The sequence below is a fragment of the Poromitra crassiceps genome (assembly GCF_964638095.1).
Source record: "Poromitra crassiceps genome assembly, chromosome: 9".
In the NCBI taxonomy this organism is placed as follows: domain Eukaryota; kingdom Metazoa; phylum Chordata; class Actinopteri; order Beryciformes; family Melamphaidae; genus Poromitra; species Poromitra crassiceps.
In genome coordinates this window covers 41,989,839-42,009,217 of record NC_139630.1, presented here as the reverse complement: position 1 = coordinate 42,009,217, position 19,379 = coordinate 41,989,839, and the positions used below count along the sequence as shown (strand labels likewise).

The following is a 19,379-nucleotide window of genomic DNA, read 5'->3' as shown; positions in this document are numbered from 1 at the left end:
AATTACCTGTAAGTCAATATCGGACATTTCCCGGAATTTCCCTTCACACCTGAGCGCTCGCATGTGGGAATCTAATCGTCAAATAGCCGGTATGTTGGGGGGTGGGGTGGGGCGGAGCGGGCGGGGGGCGGAGGAGAGTGGCCTGGGGTCATGACGTATAAACTGTGCTGCAGGCCACTGAGGCCAGTCAGAAAAAAACAACAAACAAACATGGAGCCGGCGTCCACTCTTTTGATAATATTGCTGACTCGTTTGACTTAAGAGCAGCGTCAAGCCAGCGTAATAAACACAGCCGATTTCCCTCCTCCCCTCTCTGCTCGAGAGAGGCCAGTCCTTCACTCAGTCCTCCGCACTTCGCAGCAGCCACACAGGACAGACACAGCGAGAATGGCAGAGGCTTGCAAGCTGCCCAACGCTTGTATGTATGTAGAGAAAGCAAATGCACGAAGCGAAATGTGGAAGTAGTTTGCTTTGATGTGCGCAAATGATTAGATGATGCACGCTGGAAGTGAACGTTAAACAACGTGTGTACACCTCGCCCAAGGACCGGTGTCGCGGCAAATGACTGGACCCGTTCTACACTTGTGTGCCTTATCGCGCATACCGCTCTTCTGACTGGCTCGAAACTGGTTAAATGTCCGCGACGACGGGGTCGCTCTTATACCGGAACAACAACTTTCACACATGAAGGCATTAGACCGCGTTCCAGTCATTTAGCGGTAAAAGGCGCATGTGGGAAAACAGCTTAGGTGAAGACTTTCATATTCCAAAATTAGATACTCACCATTTGTCACCTCAGACCACAAAATGACACCTACTCTTACTAAATGAATTTTCTATCTGAGTAAGAAAAACAAAAACATTTAATTGTTTGCAGAGAGGCGCCTAGACACATAGACAGACATTATTTTCAATCTGTTCCCCAGGTCCCAGTTTCCTACCACAGTGCCTCTAGTGGTGGATCTCCATATTACTATGCAGCCCAGCTGTCCCCCAGCAACCTGCCAGAGCCGCTCCCCTTCACCGTGGGAGACAACAGGACCTATCAGGCAAGCCTTTTCATATGGACAACCTGTTTTCTATAGAGTGCAAGAAGGTGCTTGAGAGGGCAACACCCAGAGGGTTATGGGTGAGACCTCTTCTTTAAAGTAAATCAAATGGAAAACACAGTAAACTATAATAATTGTATAATTTGAAAAAAAAATACAGAAGCATGGGACAACACAGTGATATGAAAAGAACACAAAGAAAAAAACATTCAGGTGAAATTAAGTTTGAGTGAACTTGGTTTATTCTAAGACATACAAGTGGCTCAAATTTGGCAGATTAGCTACAAGTGTACATTCTTAAACATGGTTAAACATGTAACCAAACAGCTGACTCAACATGTTGCCTCATATTCAGCTTTTGATCACGTCCCTCCTCCTCCCCAGGGTTTCTGGAATCCTCCACTGGCTCCAAGGAAGAACTACAACATCTACCTTCAAGCTGTTAGCAGCACAGAAAGGGTAAATAAACATTTACCCAGATATAGAGAAGAGATATTGATTATAACACATACCTGCTAAAACTACAACAGATCCCGCAGGCTATTAGATGCACTGAAAGGCATCAGTGCATGGCCTATTTGCCTTTGTCTTTTTGTCCCCCTCTTTGCCCCTCATATTTGGTTCCCTGGCCTATACAATGTTACATTGTTACAACTTATACAATATACATGAGACAAATTCACATTCTCTTGAGTCTGGTTATAGTCTGTTGTTGTATGTTGACGTGGGACTCTGCTATTCTCTTGTCTTTTCTCTTTAGGAGACTAAGACACAGTGTCTCAGGCTGGCTATTAAAGGTGAGAACACACTATCACTGTCTATACCACGTCCTGCCAAAGAACGGCACTGTGCCAGCGTTCACTTGACAAACACATGCTCAGATCGCAAGATTTAAAATAGCCCAGTAGAAAAATGTCTCTTCATAATTTGGCTCCTTAGATAAAACATTTGTGTGAATGTTTTTTTTGTGATTGTTTATCTTCTGCTGTTATTGTCAAATGAATGCTTGACGATCCATGAATGATCGTTATTAATCTGATGTTCAACATCTGTTTTTCCTGCACGTTATCTAAGAAGCTTTCTTATGACTGATGTTAGAGATTGCTTTGATACACAACTCTTTTAATAATCTGATCAACCCTTTAACCCCGCGTGTGTGTGTGTATCTAGATTGTGTGAACGCGCTCGCGCGCGCACACACACACACACACACACACACACACACACACACACACACACACACACACAGTCTAAATGTCATGTTTTTACTATAAGCCATATGCTGATGGATTATGAGACTGGCTCTAAGTGATGTGGATGTAATCCCCAGGCAGCCACACACACACACACACACACACACACACACACACACAGCTGATGGATCGGAGTCATTTAGCTGTGCGGAGTAGAGACTCGGATAAATAGAAAATGCATTACCACATTCTCATAGAAATCATTCTTATACAATCATTTGGCTGGTCACGTAGAACTAGAATGGATAGAAAGGGCATTAAAGGACAAACCTATCTGACAGTCAGGTGCTAGCCCTGACAGAAACCTGGATCACTCCAGAAAACACAGCCACACCAGCTGATTCTCCTCTCTCCCACACACCTGGTTCCATTGGACGTGGAGGTTGCCCTCATTTCCAAACCCTGCAAATTCACTAAGCTTTCCCCTCTATGCAATAACTCACCCTTTGAATGCAATCATGGTTTTCGCTGCTCTCAAACTAGTGTTGTTGTCATATATCGCCCACCAGGGCTACTGAGGCACTTTAGAGTTGAACTGGACATCACCTGGCACCTCAGTGGTTGTCATGGGAGACATCCATCTTGACAAACTCCAAGCGACTGACTTCCTTTCACTTCTGTCCTCATTTAACCTCAAACGTCTCCACCGCTCCTACACACAAAGCGGGCAATACACTTCATCTGATTGTGACTGGAACCTGCTCCACCCCCTCACATCTGTCAGCCCACTTCTTCATTCACATTCATAGTCTCCTTCATGGTCTTCATGGTCTCCTTCATGGTCTTCATGGTCTCCTTCAGACGAAACCTCACACCGGCTCAGCTCTCCACCATGCCTCCTCGTGGACATTTCATTGAAACAATAATAATTAATCATCTTTGTTTTGGCCATTTAAAGTGTAACTTACCCCCAACACACTTTTTTTCAGCTTTTAACCAATATATATGACTTTAGGGGTGGTGTGTGAATAATTCTGGTCAAAATCTTCACATTTGAGACCAAACTGTTACCATTGTACCATTTGTATTATTTTCAGCAGCATAAGTTCCCTCTATGGGTTCAAACCTGCTTTTTTTGTGCCCTCAAATGAATGGGAGATTTGATACATCATGACGTCACGGTGGTATTTGCGCGTGCCCCACTCATGTGAAAAATTGTTTTTTCCCCCCATGTGATTACTGTAGTTCACGCGGCGCGAGCCCTTTAAGAGCAATGCATCCATGGGTAATGCCTACTGTGGCTAATGTTAGCCGCTAGTTAGTTATGTTACATGGCAGTAAAACACCACTGAATGACCAAATTGATATACCGTACTGTAACTTTTAACCATTTCGAGTAACACTGTTTCCATACGGATCACCACCGTTAGTTTGTTGTTTATAACGTGGCTATATTCATAACGTTTTCTTTGCTATCTATCTCGGATAGCCTACACTGAAAATACTGGGAGGCGGTCCATAGCGTCTCTGTCGATGATTTGTTTTGATAGTTCTGGGCACTGGCATTGGCGTTGGCCAATCCTGGCGTGTTCCACCCCCAATCGATTGTGTTCTGGCACAAAGCGAGTGTATTTCAGGACGAAACGGTCTCGAGCCATTTACGTTATCTTTAGAGCAATATTCCTGGAATGCAAGTTTAACTAAACAGTCACATGTCCTCTGCATTCTACATCAAATGAAGACATTACCGGTTGTTTTATTTTGTATGTTACATACTTATTGGCCAAGTTATGTTTGTTTATGAGGGAGGAATTCTGCCAGCTAAAGAATCGAGTATAGGCGGCCATCTTGCCTGCAGACTTTTCAAATAAAGTAGAATACCGTTTTGCAAGAAATCTGGGGGGGTCAGTCCCCCTTTAAGTGTTTGCTGGAGCCATCAAGTTTGGCTGCTTGGCTGTAAAACCATCAATTTAAAGGAATAATCACACAAATTAATTTCCTGAATACATAAGTCCAGAGTGTAATCTAAACAAAATGCGGACATTCAAATCAGCTGCAAAAAGCTAAATCTGAACACAAACAAAATAGCTATGGATGCGGGATGTTGTGTAAGAATATAAATATTTTGGCCCAACTCACTGCCAACATTGCATTGATCTGTGTAGGACTTCAATCTACTGTACCCTATGCGCTGGTGTAATATTGTTGACAGTGTTGCATAATGACATGGCAGAAGCATTTAACAACAAAATAACACTGTCAACCAGAGATGTTACATGTATCTTGTTGATATTTAGCATTATGGATTATTGTTTGATATTTATGTATAATATTGAGTTGAGTAAAGTGTGTATATGTCTTTGTGTTAGATTATTTGGATTATCATGTATTATATTGAGTTGAGTCAAGCCTGTATTATGTCTTTGTGTTAGATTATTTGGATTATCATAATACGTTATTATGTTCTTATGATCCAGAATGGACTATTCTGGTGTTGTGAGATAGATCACTAAGTAGCGCTGCTCCCAGCTCCCGCTGCTGTTCTGTTATTGCCTTTTACACAGTATTTTAACTGAACACTGCACAGGGAAATTATCTATCTCTGAGGAAATTAGCATCTTTCTCATGAATAGCTTTTTGTCATTTTTGTGGAACTGTAGTTTTGCCACCTGCTGTGAAATGTACCGTACTTTCACAGATATGCTACTGTACTAGAAGCAATCCCTTATGGCAGGCATGTCCAAAGTCCGGCCCTGGGGCCAATTGCGGCCCGCGGACAGATTTTAAGAGGCCCTCGGCTTGTCTCTCAAAATATACTATATGTAGCCGTCCACACAGTATTGGTTAATCAAGCAAGTTCAATTTGCATTTTTTCCCTTCACCTAACGATGACAGCACTATCATACAGTTTGTACAAGCAGCAAGTAGGAACAGCACATGCAGAACTAAATGTTTTCAGATGGTAAACAAAATACTTAGAGTACAATTGTATGTGATTTTTTGTTTTATTTTTTTATGATACGAGAAGCACCTGGCCCCCTGGCATTTTCACATGATCTAATCTGGCCCCCATTCAAAAAAGTTTGGACACCCCTGACTTATGCTCATTATTGCTCAGCTATAGAGATACATTTTAAATATAAGAAGAATATAGTTTTAGTCTCAGTGCTTCATGAAAAGATACATTTTAAATGTAAGAATATAATGTTGGTCTCAGTGTTTCATCATGTGAGCTAAATACGCACCACGCAAAAACACAACTGTTGAATATATTTACATCATGTGTGACAGTTACCATGGCATTTGCGCTGGCAATTTTCCAGCTTTGCTTTACATAGAATGTTCACTGGATCTGTTTTTTACTACGTCAAAAGATGCGTCAGAGCAGGCACAACATCACCCTCCTTTTTTGCTGACGTGTTGTCTCCACATAGAATTTGTTTTCTGTATCAAAATTGCCAATTTGCCAGTATGAGCTTTTGGTAAAGACAGCTTTAGAGAAAACAAAGATCATTCCCGAGGATGTTAGGTGGCAGACTGTGGCTGCCTGAGGTGACACGGGCTGTGCAGATACTCTAAAGCCAAGAGTCTGCAAATAGCACTTGCCTGGGTCAAATAAACAGTGTGATAATGGCAATGTATCTGCAGCAGGAACAGGTACCTTCAGTCCACTCTCCCACAAGATGCATTCTGAAACAGGTCTCCTGGATGGGCAGACATTTCTCGCTCTTTTTTGGCCCTATCTCATGTAGCTCCTTGAAAATGACAATGCAGACAGACAACCCAGACTGTGAAGGACCATGTGAAGAGAATTCATTTTCAACCTTTGATTGTGAGACTTTCAATTTCTCCAGTTGCCGGTGGAAAAAAACACACATTGTTGGACCTTTTTGATTAAACAGGAGATGTCCTTGCTTGTATTTTCACTTGTCATCGCGTCAGGTTTTGCAGGGCCACTTTAATCTCAGTACAAGAGTTCCCACCCCCAGCACCACCTCAAGCAGGTGAAGCTCTCAGGACTCTACACCCCACCACCACCTCAAGCAGGTGAAGCTCTCAGGACTCTACACACCACCACCACCACCTCAAGCAGGTTAAGCTCTCAGGACTCTACACCCCCCCCATCCCACCACCACCTCAGGCAGGCAAAACTCTCAGGACTCTACCGAGTGATATCTCACCGCTTACAGCAAAGTGGCTGGTTTTTTGCTTCCGCTCCAGCACACATCTGCTCCTTCAGAAACATCTCACTGAGACTGTAAACATAGCAGTAATGACCGGTGATGTAAGACAAATATCACCTCACACTTTTCTTTTTAATGTTTTTATCACCTTGGCAGTGGCGTCCAGACTTTGCCATTTGTCATTGCTTCCCTAAGATTGTGAAGTCCTGCCGAGTCTGTCATTTGTCTTTGCAATTGTCAACTCCTGTTAAGTAACCACAAATGCATGGTGGTGAGATAACCTTTATTTTTATGAATAGGGCCACCAAAGCATTGGAGCCAGTGAATTTGTTGAAATGGATATCTAGTCATGAGGATAGAAAATTACCTAATTTTGTGCACTCCTAGGAATGTAATTAGTAGTATTAGTAAAAAAGTAGATTGATCTTATGTCAGAACCATACTATATTTTGATTTGTGTTCTAGGTGCTACAGAGGAGCCAGAAGTGATCCCTGATCCTGCTAAGCAGACGGATCGTGTGGTGAAGATCGCCGGGATCAGTGCTGGTGTTCTAGTCTTTATATTGCTGGTGCTGGTAGCCATCCTATTGGTCAAGAAGAGGTGAGTGACAGCCTCTAGCCATGCCCACTAAAAACCTGCAGAGTCTTAATGAACTGCAAATACATTCATGTCCACACACCAACACGCATGCAGACACAAACAAGCAGCTAAAGCCGTTCTCTTGTTATGTGTGGGTCCAGTATTTGCTGTAGTGTAGCTCCATCTTCCATCCATCCACCATACAAGTTGATCTCCCTTCAGAACCAACTTGATCACTTCTTGAAGTTAGTTTAATTTTGAAGATTCAAAATAGCTAAAGGGCCTGTCTTTCCCTAGATCCATGTTCAAATGTGGTAGTTTCAAAATAAGAAACTCCTGGCTGTTGTGCATTGGACTGTAGGCGAGATGTGAGATCATGTGGGTGTTTTTCTCTCAACAGCATTGAATTCAACTCTACAAGCTCAACACACAGCAACTGAGTCTTAAGAGGAAGAATGAGAGAATAAGGATGTAGGCCTACATAGCACATCGCCTTTTAGGATTCATTATTTGAGGTGCAATGCAACCTCACGTGGAGTATCCGATTACACACAGATTAGTAGCAGGATATACTAACAGACACTAGAGTTTGCATAGCAAGGTTCGGCCTCTGCTGTGTCGTGTTAGTCTGGTGCAGGGCTCCACCATGTGGCGGCTAAACACATTACAGTATGACAATGAAGATAGCCGACACTATAGTAGCAGCATCTACCTGGGAACAAATCATCTGATGTCTATCTTTTTGTGTGTAATTACTTAGATCAGTTTATTCATGGCTGTGGAAAAGATGGAAATCAGACTCCATCACACAGCCATGAGAAGATCCGATCATGGCGTACAAAGTCTTTTGTGTCTGGGGAAATCCAGCAGTGGACCATTCATACAGACAGTATCTAAAGGGATATCTATTTACAGTGAAAGATACAATATATAATTTATTTGTACGTGTAAATTTTAGATATATTAAAATTTCCTCTTGAAGAGTTGAACCTGTAGATGGAAAATAAAGTCTTTGGAACTTCCCTACTCATAAAGGTGTGTGTATTGCTCATATCATCTCACCAGCAGAGTCTAACCAAGAAACCAGTCTCTCAATTATAGCCAATCATGGTCAAACTCAGACAATTAAAAACAATTAGAGACATTAAGTCACTGTCAGGATATACTCTTGTTACCAGGCAACTTTCTTCTCCTGACTGTTGGCATTGTGACCCCTCACCTCCACATTTTCTTCTAATTCTCATGAATTCCTACAATCCAGTATTGCTGCTTTAAGTGTGAAAGTGTTGACTGCAGAACAGACTCTTCCACTGGTGCTGACCTCCATGATACTGGGCAGTATAGAGACTTTATCGACTGCAGAGCAGACTCTTCACTGGTGCTACCCTCCATGATACTGGGCAGTATAGAGACTTTATCGACTGCAGAGCAGACTCTTCACTGGTGCTAACCTCCATGATACTGGGCAGTATAGAGACTTTATCGACTGCAGAGCAGACTCTTCACTGGTGCTACCCTCCATGATACTGGGCAGTATAGAGACTTTATCGACTGCAGAGCAGACTCTTCACTGGTGCTACCCTCCATGATACTGGGCAGTATAGAGACTTTATCGACTGCAGAGCAGACTCTTCACTGGTGCTAACCTCCATGATACTCAGTGTAGAGACTTTATCGACTGCAGAACAGACTCTTCACTGGTTCTACCCTCCATGATACTCAGTGTAGAGACTTTATCGACTGCAGAACAGACTCTTCACTGGTGCTAACCTCCATGATACTGGGCAGTATAGAGACTTTATCGACTGCAGAACAGACTCTTCACTGGTGCTACCCTCCATGATACTGGGCAGTATAGAGACTTTATCGACTGCAAAGCAGACTCTTCACTGGTGCTACCCTCCATGATACTGGGCAGTATAGAGACTTTATCGACTGCAAAGCAGACTCTTCACTGGTGCTACCCTCCATGATACTGGGCAGTATAGAGACTTTATCGACTGCAGAGCAGACTCTTCACTGGTGCTTACCTCCATGATACTGGGCAGTATAGAGACTTTATCGACTGCAAAGCAGACTCTTCACTGGTGCTACCCTCCATGATACTGGGCAGTATAGAGACTTTATCGACTGCAGAGCAGACTCTTCACTGGTGCTAACCTCCATGATACTGGGCAGTATAGAGACTTTATCGACTGCAAAGCAGACTCTTCACTGGTGCTAACCTCCATGATACTGGGCAGTATAGAGACTTTATCGACTGCAGAACAGACTCTTCACTGGTGCTACCCTCCATGATACTGGGCAGTATAGAGACTTTATCGACTGCAGAACAGACTCTTCACTGGTGCTAACCTCCATGATACTGGGCAGTATAGAGACTTTATCGACTGCAGAGCAGACTCTTCACTGGTGCTAACCTCCATGATACTGGGCAGTATAGAGACTTTATCGACTGCAGAGCAGACTCTTCACTGGTGCTACCCTCCATGGTACTGGGCAGTGTAGAGACTTTATCGACTGCAGAACAGACTCTTCACTGGTGCTACCCTCCATGATACTGGGCAGTATAGAGACTTTATCGACTGCAGAGCAGACTCTTCACTGGTGCTAACCTCCATGATACTGGGCAGTATAGAGACTTTATCGACTGCAGAGCAGACTCTTCACTGGTGCTAACCTCCATGATACTGGGCAGAGCAGAGACTCTTCACTGGTGCTAACCTCCATGATACTGGGCAGAGCAGAGACTCTTCACTGGTGCTAACCTCCATGATACTGGGCAGAGCAGAGACTCTTCACTGGTGCTAACCTCCGTGATACTGGGCAGACACACACCAAGCCTTTACTCAAAACTCTGATCAGCACAAGAGACTAAGATGTATTTCCATATATTTTGTATTTTATAAACAGAACATGTGAGCGTGGGCATACGGCAATGCAGTGCATATTAATAATCCATCTGTATAATTGAGGCAAAATATCCAAAAACCAGATTGCCAACATTTTCTTCTCTCTTTCTCTCACAAGCTATTAATGCTATTTACGTCTCCATGGACATACATTTGACATAATTAAATTAAGAATGACACGTAATTTAAATCACATTGCTTTGTTTTATTGGTTACTTTTTTAATTCAAATATTTAATCATAACTATTTCATGGTCATTTCAAACTTAATTACAAAATTGAACATTAAAAACTTTATGTAAATGCATACCTGCCAAGGTTGTGAAAAATGGTACCTTATCTATAAAGGAGAGACTTGTGGGTACCCATAGACCCCATTTTCATTCAGATACCTTGAGGTGAGAGGTCAAGGCCAAATTTAGCCTACCTTATTAGTTGTTATTATTAGCGTTATTTACCGGTACTTCACTCTGGCTTTAAAACTCACCCTTTACTCCCGCCAAAATCGGGTAGCTATGCAGCACGGCCCACACTTTGGGAATCACTGGATTAGAGTACTTACTGTGCTTACTGTGAGCTGGGGGCAACTTATTGGACTTGGAGAAGACTGGTCCATTAAACTAAAGCCAACAATGTTTTCACAATATGTGTTTAGGTTTATCTGTGATAGGGGGTTAAGTTGTAATAGAATGGACAGTTTGAACGCTATTTCATATCAACATCTAGGTATTTAGGAGAACATTTTGATCAACTCATTGTGACTGTTTTGGTATTTTGACTTACAACATTTTTAGTGTGGAGAACATCTGTGGTTGAGGAGTAGCAACCATCAATCAACTCATGACAGCTGTGTACGGCTGACAAAACTTAATTGCATATCTCTGCATGGGACAGAAGTTTGCCTTTGAGCTGAATAGTGAGTTCTAAAAAACTGCTTTGAGTTGGAATTGGATTTTTATTTGGAGTTATGGTAAACATAATCATGTTGAGCTCTAAAAATAAAGGTTGAAGTCTTGACATTTTTAGGTTGATTTGTAACAGATTTGTATGGCTGCTGTGAAACTCAATTAGGTGCAACATTCTGGGGAAATGTTTTGTGTTTTAGAAAAATATTTATTTTAGGTTATGTGAACATTTTGAAGTTGAGGTCCTGTTGACATCATTAGGTAATTTTCTATTGCATGAACAGGTTCTGGGGAGATCAATCTTCATTTTCATTGAACTTTTACAACTTTAGACAATACTGCATCTTTAAAATGGTGGGACATGATGACATCACAATGACATCATGCTTGTTTTACAGGAAGTGAGCTGCCTGCTGTTTTAGATTGGACAGCTGTGTGTCAGTTTTGACAAAATGTTTAATATCCATAGGAGTGGTGAAAGGTGATTGGCTAATCGTGGTTAACTCTCTAAACAGTTACTGTAGAAATCAGCTTTAAAGGATTTTAAATGCATGAATACTTTAAATATCCTAAATACTTCCAGAAGTAAAGACTGCGAAGTGAAAGACTTGCATGTTAAGTTTATATAATTTAGATAGATCCTTGTTATTTTAGTAATAATTTCATAAATCTTAAAAATGATCCTGCTACCTTTTATATTGTAGTTTTCATAGTTGTTTATGATAGTATTTATTTAGACTTGAGGTTTTATTTTTTCTAAAGAAATAGCCCATACTAACAATTTGCATGACCCTCAAGTTGTAGCCAGAGCAGTCAAGGAGTGTTTTATTTTCTGTTTCTGTTGTTGCTGGTCATGACAGGACAAGAATTGTCCTAATTTGCATATTCATGACCCTTGTGTCTCATTCTTTGCTTTCTGATTGGCTCACAACCCCAGGAGGACCTACTATTCATACTCTTATTACCTGTAAGTAAACAACCAATCAACAATCAGCTCACCCAGCTGCTGTTATCTTATTGGGCGAATTAGTGGCTAGTTGTTGTTATTTTTAAAGATGCAGTATACTTTTTTCAAGACAAAACACATTTTCAACTGATCAACCAGCCAAAGCCATCCTCATTGACGCCTAGCCAGGGTGGGGGTCAATTCACTTTCATTTCAATCAAATCAGGATTCAGTGGATTCTTTCCTTCAAACATTCAAATGTGGGAAGCTTTAATTTCTTTTTATTATTTCTTCCTCCAGTCTTTGAAATATTGGAAATGTTTTGCAGGAGAAGGTTGTCATATTATTTGACATAATAACTAACAAACACTGACTGCTGAATCGTTAGCAAATTGAATGTCAGATTCTATTTACATGCTGAAGTGATTGAAGTGAAAGTGAATTTGCCTCTGCCCCGGTGTCCTCTACATGCTCCAAAGTTGCTCTGAAGCAGGCTTATCTAGGCCAAAGCAGACCCAAGCAGGCCAAGCGTGTTATTTGAAAAAAGAATGCTGCACTTGTGACCTGTAGCTCTTTGTGTGCATGTAGTCATGTGATCATCCATCTGCCCATCAACTCACAGGTAACTCTGCTACACGTGCTCAATGGCTCCTTCCTATTGGTGGATCGGGAGCAGGTTGCTTCCTGTTTGGGGCACATGGCTTATTATTTGGTTTAGTTCATTCTTAAGATGGTTCTTCTTCTGCGGTGGTGTACTGTAGACGGTTGCTTCTATCTCTCTCTCTTTCTTTCTCTCTAGTAGGAGAGGTATGTAAGATATACCTACGGTAATTCTCACATGTTGTCTCTCTCTCTCTCTCTCTCTCTCTCTCTCTCACACACACACACACACACACACACACACACACACACACACACACACACACACACACACACACACACACAGCAGTATGTTGGCCTGGTCAGTGGATAAACCTGTGTTCCTACCAAGGTTATTATAGTTTTTCATTTTTCATTAGTTTTTAGTTTTATTTCATTTATACTTTTTGTTTTCAATATCACTTTCAGTTTTAATTGGTTTTTGAAGCAGGTTGCTACTTTTATTTTTTATTTTTTGAAAAGGCTTATTTGTAGGTTTATTTGTTTTATTTGTTTGAATTAGTTTCAGTGTTAGTCTTTTTGTAATATGGGGTATTTGTCAGAGGGGAGCTGCAAGATTCAAAAAGGTCAGAAAAAGTATTGTGTAATACAAACTCTGTTGGTTTGTGTAGTAATAGAGTCCAGCGCGCTTCAGCCAGGTTTGGAATAAAAAGGGTCCTGGTGCTTAACAGTGGAGGACAATATGCATAAAATAATATTTTACCTGGGCACTTCACACAGACTACCCGAAGTAAAGACACCGGAGCACTCTTTTCCGTCTGCACGTTTTAATAGAAGGGGCTGACTGACGTTTCGACAGACAAGTCTGTCTTCCTCAGAGTCTGTTGGTTTGTGTATTTGTGTCATTAACCAGAGAAATTCAACTGGATACACCCACAGACAAAAACTAAAGACATTTTCTCTATAGGACGAATCAGCGTGACGTCACTGCCACCCAAAAATGCGTAACCCCGCGGCAGTTAACTAGTATGAGTTGTGCCAAACAAACGTTAATATCTCAAAAAGTATACATCACATCGCGTATATTTTGACATTCTGCGTGAGAGCAGACTTAGCTCGAGTTTGATGTATAATATATGCATGTCATGTTAAAGTTGTGTGAACTGTCGCAGTTTTTAAATTGTAAACACGGTCAGCCGGCTAGAGTCAGATGCTCAAACTCACGCTCCATAGGGTTCCATTGCCATTGCCACCCAGTGACGCGGTTTGTTTACCAAAATGCTGCTCAGCTGATCCCTCGTATAATTCTAGTTAATTTGAGTTACTTTAGTACACAGTTTAAGTTAGTTATGGGGTTTTTGTAAAGCCTCATTTTGGTTTTGGTTTTTGTTTCAGTTAAGGAAGATGTTTTCATACCTAGTTTCCATTATTGGTTACTTTTCGTGAACAGTAATAACCTTGGTGGTTCCTGCTGAGTGTGTCTGTGTGTGTGGTCTTCGAGCTGGAGTTGGTGTATTTTGGGGCGAAGAGGTAAGGAATAATCAACTCCTAGGTGTGCGCTAAACGATTTTAATGCACGACGTGGAGGCGAACAACCACCCCATGCCGCAGGTGGAGGGTGGTTGCCTCCATGAAGTGCATTTAAAATCATTTAACGCACACCTAGGAGTTGATTATCCCGCTTATACCATGGTCATTTGCCAACCATATAAAATAAAAGCATTTGCTAAATTTTTGTGTGCAAGTTTAACAAGCCATAACTCTGTTTACCTAGCAACACTTGGTAAACTGACTAATACTGTACCTGGAACAATCATTACCATCCCGTCAGCTTCTTATGCAATGAAAACGTTGTTCGCTGTTCCAGTAAATAGTACGTACCTTGGATACGAGCTGGTATGGTGCAGGGAAGCTAGTCCGCTCAGCTTTTAATGCTTTTAATGCTCACCTGCTGGCCAATCAGAAATAAGCATTCACCCAGACCATGGTATAAACAAGAAGTAAAGCATGCTTTCTGTGGACAAAGTCAGAGCCTTATATTCTATCAGTTTGGCAAATGTCCGAAAAAAATACTCTGCGTTCATCAGATGGCATTACTCCCATCTGTGGGTATTTTGTGTCCCTCATAGTGAGCGTTGGTTTGTTTCCATTTTGGGACACAAAATGCCATGTGTGTGAGCAAGCTCTGTATAAACATGGAGATTGGTTGTTTGCTCTGAGACATGTTGGCCAAACTGGTTTACATCTATGGCTCTGGGTACAACTACAGTTCCTGCACGCTCCGTCATGCTCGAGGTTTAAAGTCCTCTATAATTATTTTCCTGGCAATTTATGGATTGCACGTGATGATAGATTTCCATAGGCTACTACAGTACTTAAAAGGATACCTCGGCATTTAGATTTTTAGCCTATTTTTCTATGGATAACACTCTCCTTCACTGTTTGACAACTGCCTCTGAAGAGAAATGAATACAATTCAAAGTCAGGTATCCCTTGAAGATCTCTTTCCTCTTCCAAAAACCGGTGTCCCATACTCCCCCAATACTGGACGGCACATGCCTTACTGTACCCCCTCTTCTCATAGCTAACTCTCCTGTGATACTATGTTTGTTAATGGTTTTCAATGCACTATAGGTCATAGGTCATTCCCCTACTATTGTTTTTATGGGATTTTTCCTACCTTTGCTGTCAGATGAAAACCAAATATTTCTGTTTTTTGTTTTCTTAAATAAACACAAAAAATTGTATGAGTCTACATTTGACTAAGTTTCATGATGTGAAACTTGGCTTGTGAAACATGGCTTTTGAAACCCAACCACCAAAAATAACAGTCTCAATGTGAAAACTTTTTTAGGCTTTCATCTGACAGCATGCTGGATGCTTCATAACAGCTTTTCCTTATGCTAATTGTAGGTCACAGGTCATTTTCCCTGTTCTGCATTAGTTGCTGTTTTCCCTATGCTGCTATAGCTGAGCCCACTGACTGATAGTTATGTTCTCTATGCTCCTATAGCTGAGCCCACTGACTGATAGTTATGTTCTCTATGCTCCAATAGCTGAGCCCACTGACTGATAGTTACGTTCTCTATGCTCCTATAGCTGAGCCCACTGACTGATAGTTATGTTCTCTATGCTCCTATAGCTGAGCCCACTGACTGATAGTTATGTTCTCTATGCTCCAATAGCTGAGCCCACTGACTGATAGTTACGTTCCCTATGCTCCTATAGCTGAGCCCACATGCTCCTATAGCTGAGCCCACTGACTGATAGTTATGCTCTCTATGCTCCTATAGCTGAGCCCACTGACTGATAGTTATGTTCTCTATGCTCCTATAGCTGAGCCCACTGACTGATAGTTATGTTCTCTATGCTCTTATAGCTGAGCCCACTGACTGATAGTTATGTTCTCTATGCTCCTATAGCTGAGCCCACTGACTGATATTTATGTTCTCTATGCTCCTATAGCTGAGCCCACTGACTGATAGTTATGTTCTCTATGCTCCTATAGCTGAGCCCACTGACTGATAGTTATGTTCTCTATGCTCCTATAGCTGAGCCCACTGACTGATAGTTATGTTCTCTATGCTGCTATAGCTGAGCCCACTGACTGATAGTTATGTTCTCTATGCTGCTATAGCTGAGCCCACTGACTGATAGTTATGTTCTCTATGCTCCTATAGCTGAGCCCACTGACTGATAGTTATGTTCTCTATGCTGCTATAGCTGAGCCCACATGCTCCTTTAGCTGAGCCCACTGACTGATAGTTATGTTCTCTATGCTACTATAGCTGAGCCCACTGACTGATAGTTATGTTCCCTATGCTCCTATAGCTGAGCCCACATGCTCCTACAGCTGAGCCCACTGACTGATACTTATGTTCCCTATGCAAATATAGCTGAGCCCACTGACTGATAGTTACGTTCCCTATGCTCCTATAGCTGAGCCCACTGACTGATAGTTACGTTCCCTATGCTCCTATAGCTGAGCCCACTGACTGATAGTTACGTTCCCTATGCTCCTATAGCTGAGCCCACTGACTGATAGTTACGTTCCCTATGCTGCTATAGCTGAGCCCACTGACTGATAGCTACGTTCCCTATGCTCCTATAGCTGAGCCCACTGACTGATAGTTATGTTCCCTATGCTCCTATAGCTGAGCCCACTGACTGATAGTTACGTTCTCTATGCTCCTATAGCTGAGCCCACTGACTTATAGTTACGTTCCCTATGCTCCTATAGCTGAGCCCACTGACTGATAGTTACGTTCCCTATGCTCCTATAGCTGAGCCCACTGACTGATAGTTACGTTCCCTATGTTCCTATAGCTGAGCCCACTGACTGATAGTTACGTTCCCTATGCTCCTATAGCTGAGCCCACTGACTGATAGTTATGTTCTCTATGCTCCTATAGCTGAGCCCACTGACTGATAGTTATGTTCCCTATGCTCCTATAGCTGAGCCCACTGACTGATTTCTTTTCTATTTTTTCTCTCTTCCTTGTTGGTTCTGACTCTGTCAAGGATCGGCAGCCTGTAGACTCCAGCTACTGTATGGTCGATAAGTGACAGCACCTACCTTATAACATTTTGAGCTATACTAGCTAAGCGGGGTGGTGGTCTGCAGGCTAGCTGATGTGTGTGTACTGCACACAATGTGTATCTTGTCTTACTCCATCTCTCTCTGCTCCCAACAGGAAACTGGCAAAGAAGCGCAAAGACGCCATTGGAACGACACGGCAGGAAATGACACACATGGTGAACGCCATGGATCGTAGCTATGCCGACCAGAGCACTCTCCATGGCGACGACCCCATGGCTGTGACCTTTATGGACTCTCACAACTACAACAACAGATGTAGGTTTATAAACTAGCTTCTATTATTATTAGCAGCACCTCAACCACAGGATTGTAATCACTTAGCACATCGAATGTGTGAACCTGGAATATTCTATTCTATTCTATTCTATTCTATTCTATTCTATTTTATAGACCCTTTTCACAGCAACCGTTTTTAGGTGGTAAAGCAGGAAGTGAAGCAGGTGTAACCAATACCATTAATCAGGGCCCTGGCACTGGAACCATCATTAATGGTATTGGTTACACCTGCTTTACTTCCTGCTTTACCACTTCAAAACGGTTGCTGTGAAAAATGTATTTTCTATTCTAACACATCAAATTACGGAAACCTGTTGGATTAGGGTTTTTTTTATATGCGTTTTCTGTCGTGTCTTCTGCGCTGAGCAGATTTTAGTTTCATGGTTCTGTAGGTGATCCCGAGATGTCGGGCCAGTCGACTCTGTCACCTGGCTTTTGGAATTAAAGCGTTAGCAGAAGTAGCTAACTCACTGGTGTTAGCATGAGATTTTGTCCTTTTTCCTTAACTTCCTTACAGTAACTTAAAGTCCCTGGAAACCAGAAATATTTCTTTATTATTTAGCATTTTGAGTTCATCACATCACAGGACCCTATGTTAATAAGCTACCAGCCAAATTTGAACGATGATGAACGTTGCAAAGTATATAAATTTAGGTTTGACAGGTGTGGCAAAACGCATGAGATTTCATTATTTTTTAGAGTGTACTTTCTCCCGCGGAATGTGTGGGCGTGTCCGTCTGCAGCAGGGACATTTATCTCCTCCGAGAGAGAGAGCGCGAGAGAGAGGGGGGGGAGGGAAACGGAGAAAGAGATCAAGTTACACAGCACTTGCGTGTGTGTGTGTGTGTGTGTGTGTGTGTGTGTGTGTGTGTGTGTGTGAGAGAGCCACCAGCCTGTGTGTCTCTCGCTCTCTCTCACTAGTCGAGAGAGAGAGAGAGAGAGAGAGAGAGAGAGAGAGAGAGAGAGAGAGAAGCACATGGCCTGGCTGAAACCCGACACCTTGCTAATCTCACAAGCATAGCGCTTGGCAGACGCACACAGAGGGAGACGGACAGCAAGGGAGCGCTGTCACTGGGGGCAAAGAACGGACTTGCCATAGGTGGGTGCGGATTGCGCGCGTGTACAAAGGTTATATAGAGCTTATGACGTCATAAGCTCCTGCATTTTAGCACCTCACGCACTGCTGTCTTCAATGAGGAAGTACTTTGTAGAATCTTGTAGAAAAGTGGCGATTTTAAGGCTTTGGGTTGAAAGTAATGTATAATAATTTCGGAGGCACAAAATTACTAACATAAGACACTAAATAACATAGTTAGAACGTTTTTGTGGATTTTGGTTTCCAGGGACTTTAACTTAACTTCCTGATTGGAGAAAGTCTCGTGTGTCAGAGGCCCTTTTCTGTCCCTCTTGCTATTTTTGGGAGCTTTTCCAATTTTTCTGCCACCCATTTTTGGGTCTTCTTGACTGCAATTGAGACTGTTCTTCACCGTGTTTCCTCCCACAGTGCCCAATGATCCTCTGGTGCCCACTGCTGTGCTAGGTGAGATCTCTGGCATGGCTAAAAATGTCATCTGTCACCACCACCACCATACTGTAGCAATCAGTCGTCATCACCATTCCCATCTACAGCCTTTGTGCTTGTAGCCCTGCCCTGTGTGTGTGTGTGTGCGTGTGCATGTGCGTGCGCGCACATGTGTGTGTGTCTGTCAGTACATAGCCCCTGGTTTGTAATGTGGCAAAATGTCCATGACTGTGGCAATGAAGGCAGTGTTATATTCTGCAGTGCCATTTGCTTGTACCCCTTCCATTGATGTTTTTCTGTTGGTGGGCTTACAGGAATATAGATAATTGGCGAGGTGATGCGCAGGCTACCCAAAACCCGCCGGGTCCCACGGGCTGACCCGCCCCGCAGGCTGTCTGGGTTAGCAAATTCTGAAAATATTGCAGGTGCAGGCAGGTCAGGCTCAGAATGTGACAAAGCATCATAGAGTTAGAGAAGTGAAACACGCAGAGTCACAGACTAACCCTTTATTAAAGACGTGAACTCTCTTTCCACTGCGTCTCTTCCCACTGCGTCTCGTCGGACTCTGTCTGCATGTGGCCTTAGGATCAATCATCCCCATCCCCAGATGTGG

General features: G+C 42.4%; 1 protein-coding gene across 2 annotated transcripts in view; it reads left to right on the top strand.

Annotated features, from left to right (window-relative positions):
* The window catches only part of ptprk (protein tyrosine phosphatase receptor type K), a 190,410-nt gene that overhangs the window by 147,283 nt on the left and 23,748 nt on the right, over positions 1 to 19,379 (top strand). For both annotated transcript variants that reach the window (XM_083643454.1, XM_083643453.1), the window contains exons 17-22: positions 927 to 1,049; positions 1,434 to 1,508; positions 1,810 to 1,846; positions 6,892 to 7,027; positions 11,760 to 11,789; positions 17,063 to 17,223. In XM_083643454.1, the coding sequence (XP_083499580.1) occupies positions 927 to 1,049; positions 1,434 to 1,508; positions 1,810 to 1,846; positions 6,892 to 7,027; positions 11,760 to 11,789; positions 17,063 to 17,223 (562 nt within the window). The remainder of the gene's footprint in view (positions 1 to 926; positions 1,050 to 1,433; positions 1,509 to 1,809; positions 1,847 to 6,891; positions 7,028 to 11,759; positions 11,790 to 17,062; positions 17,224 to 19,379) is intronic.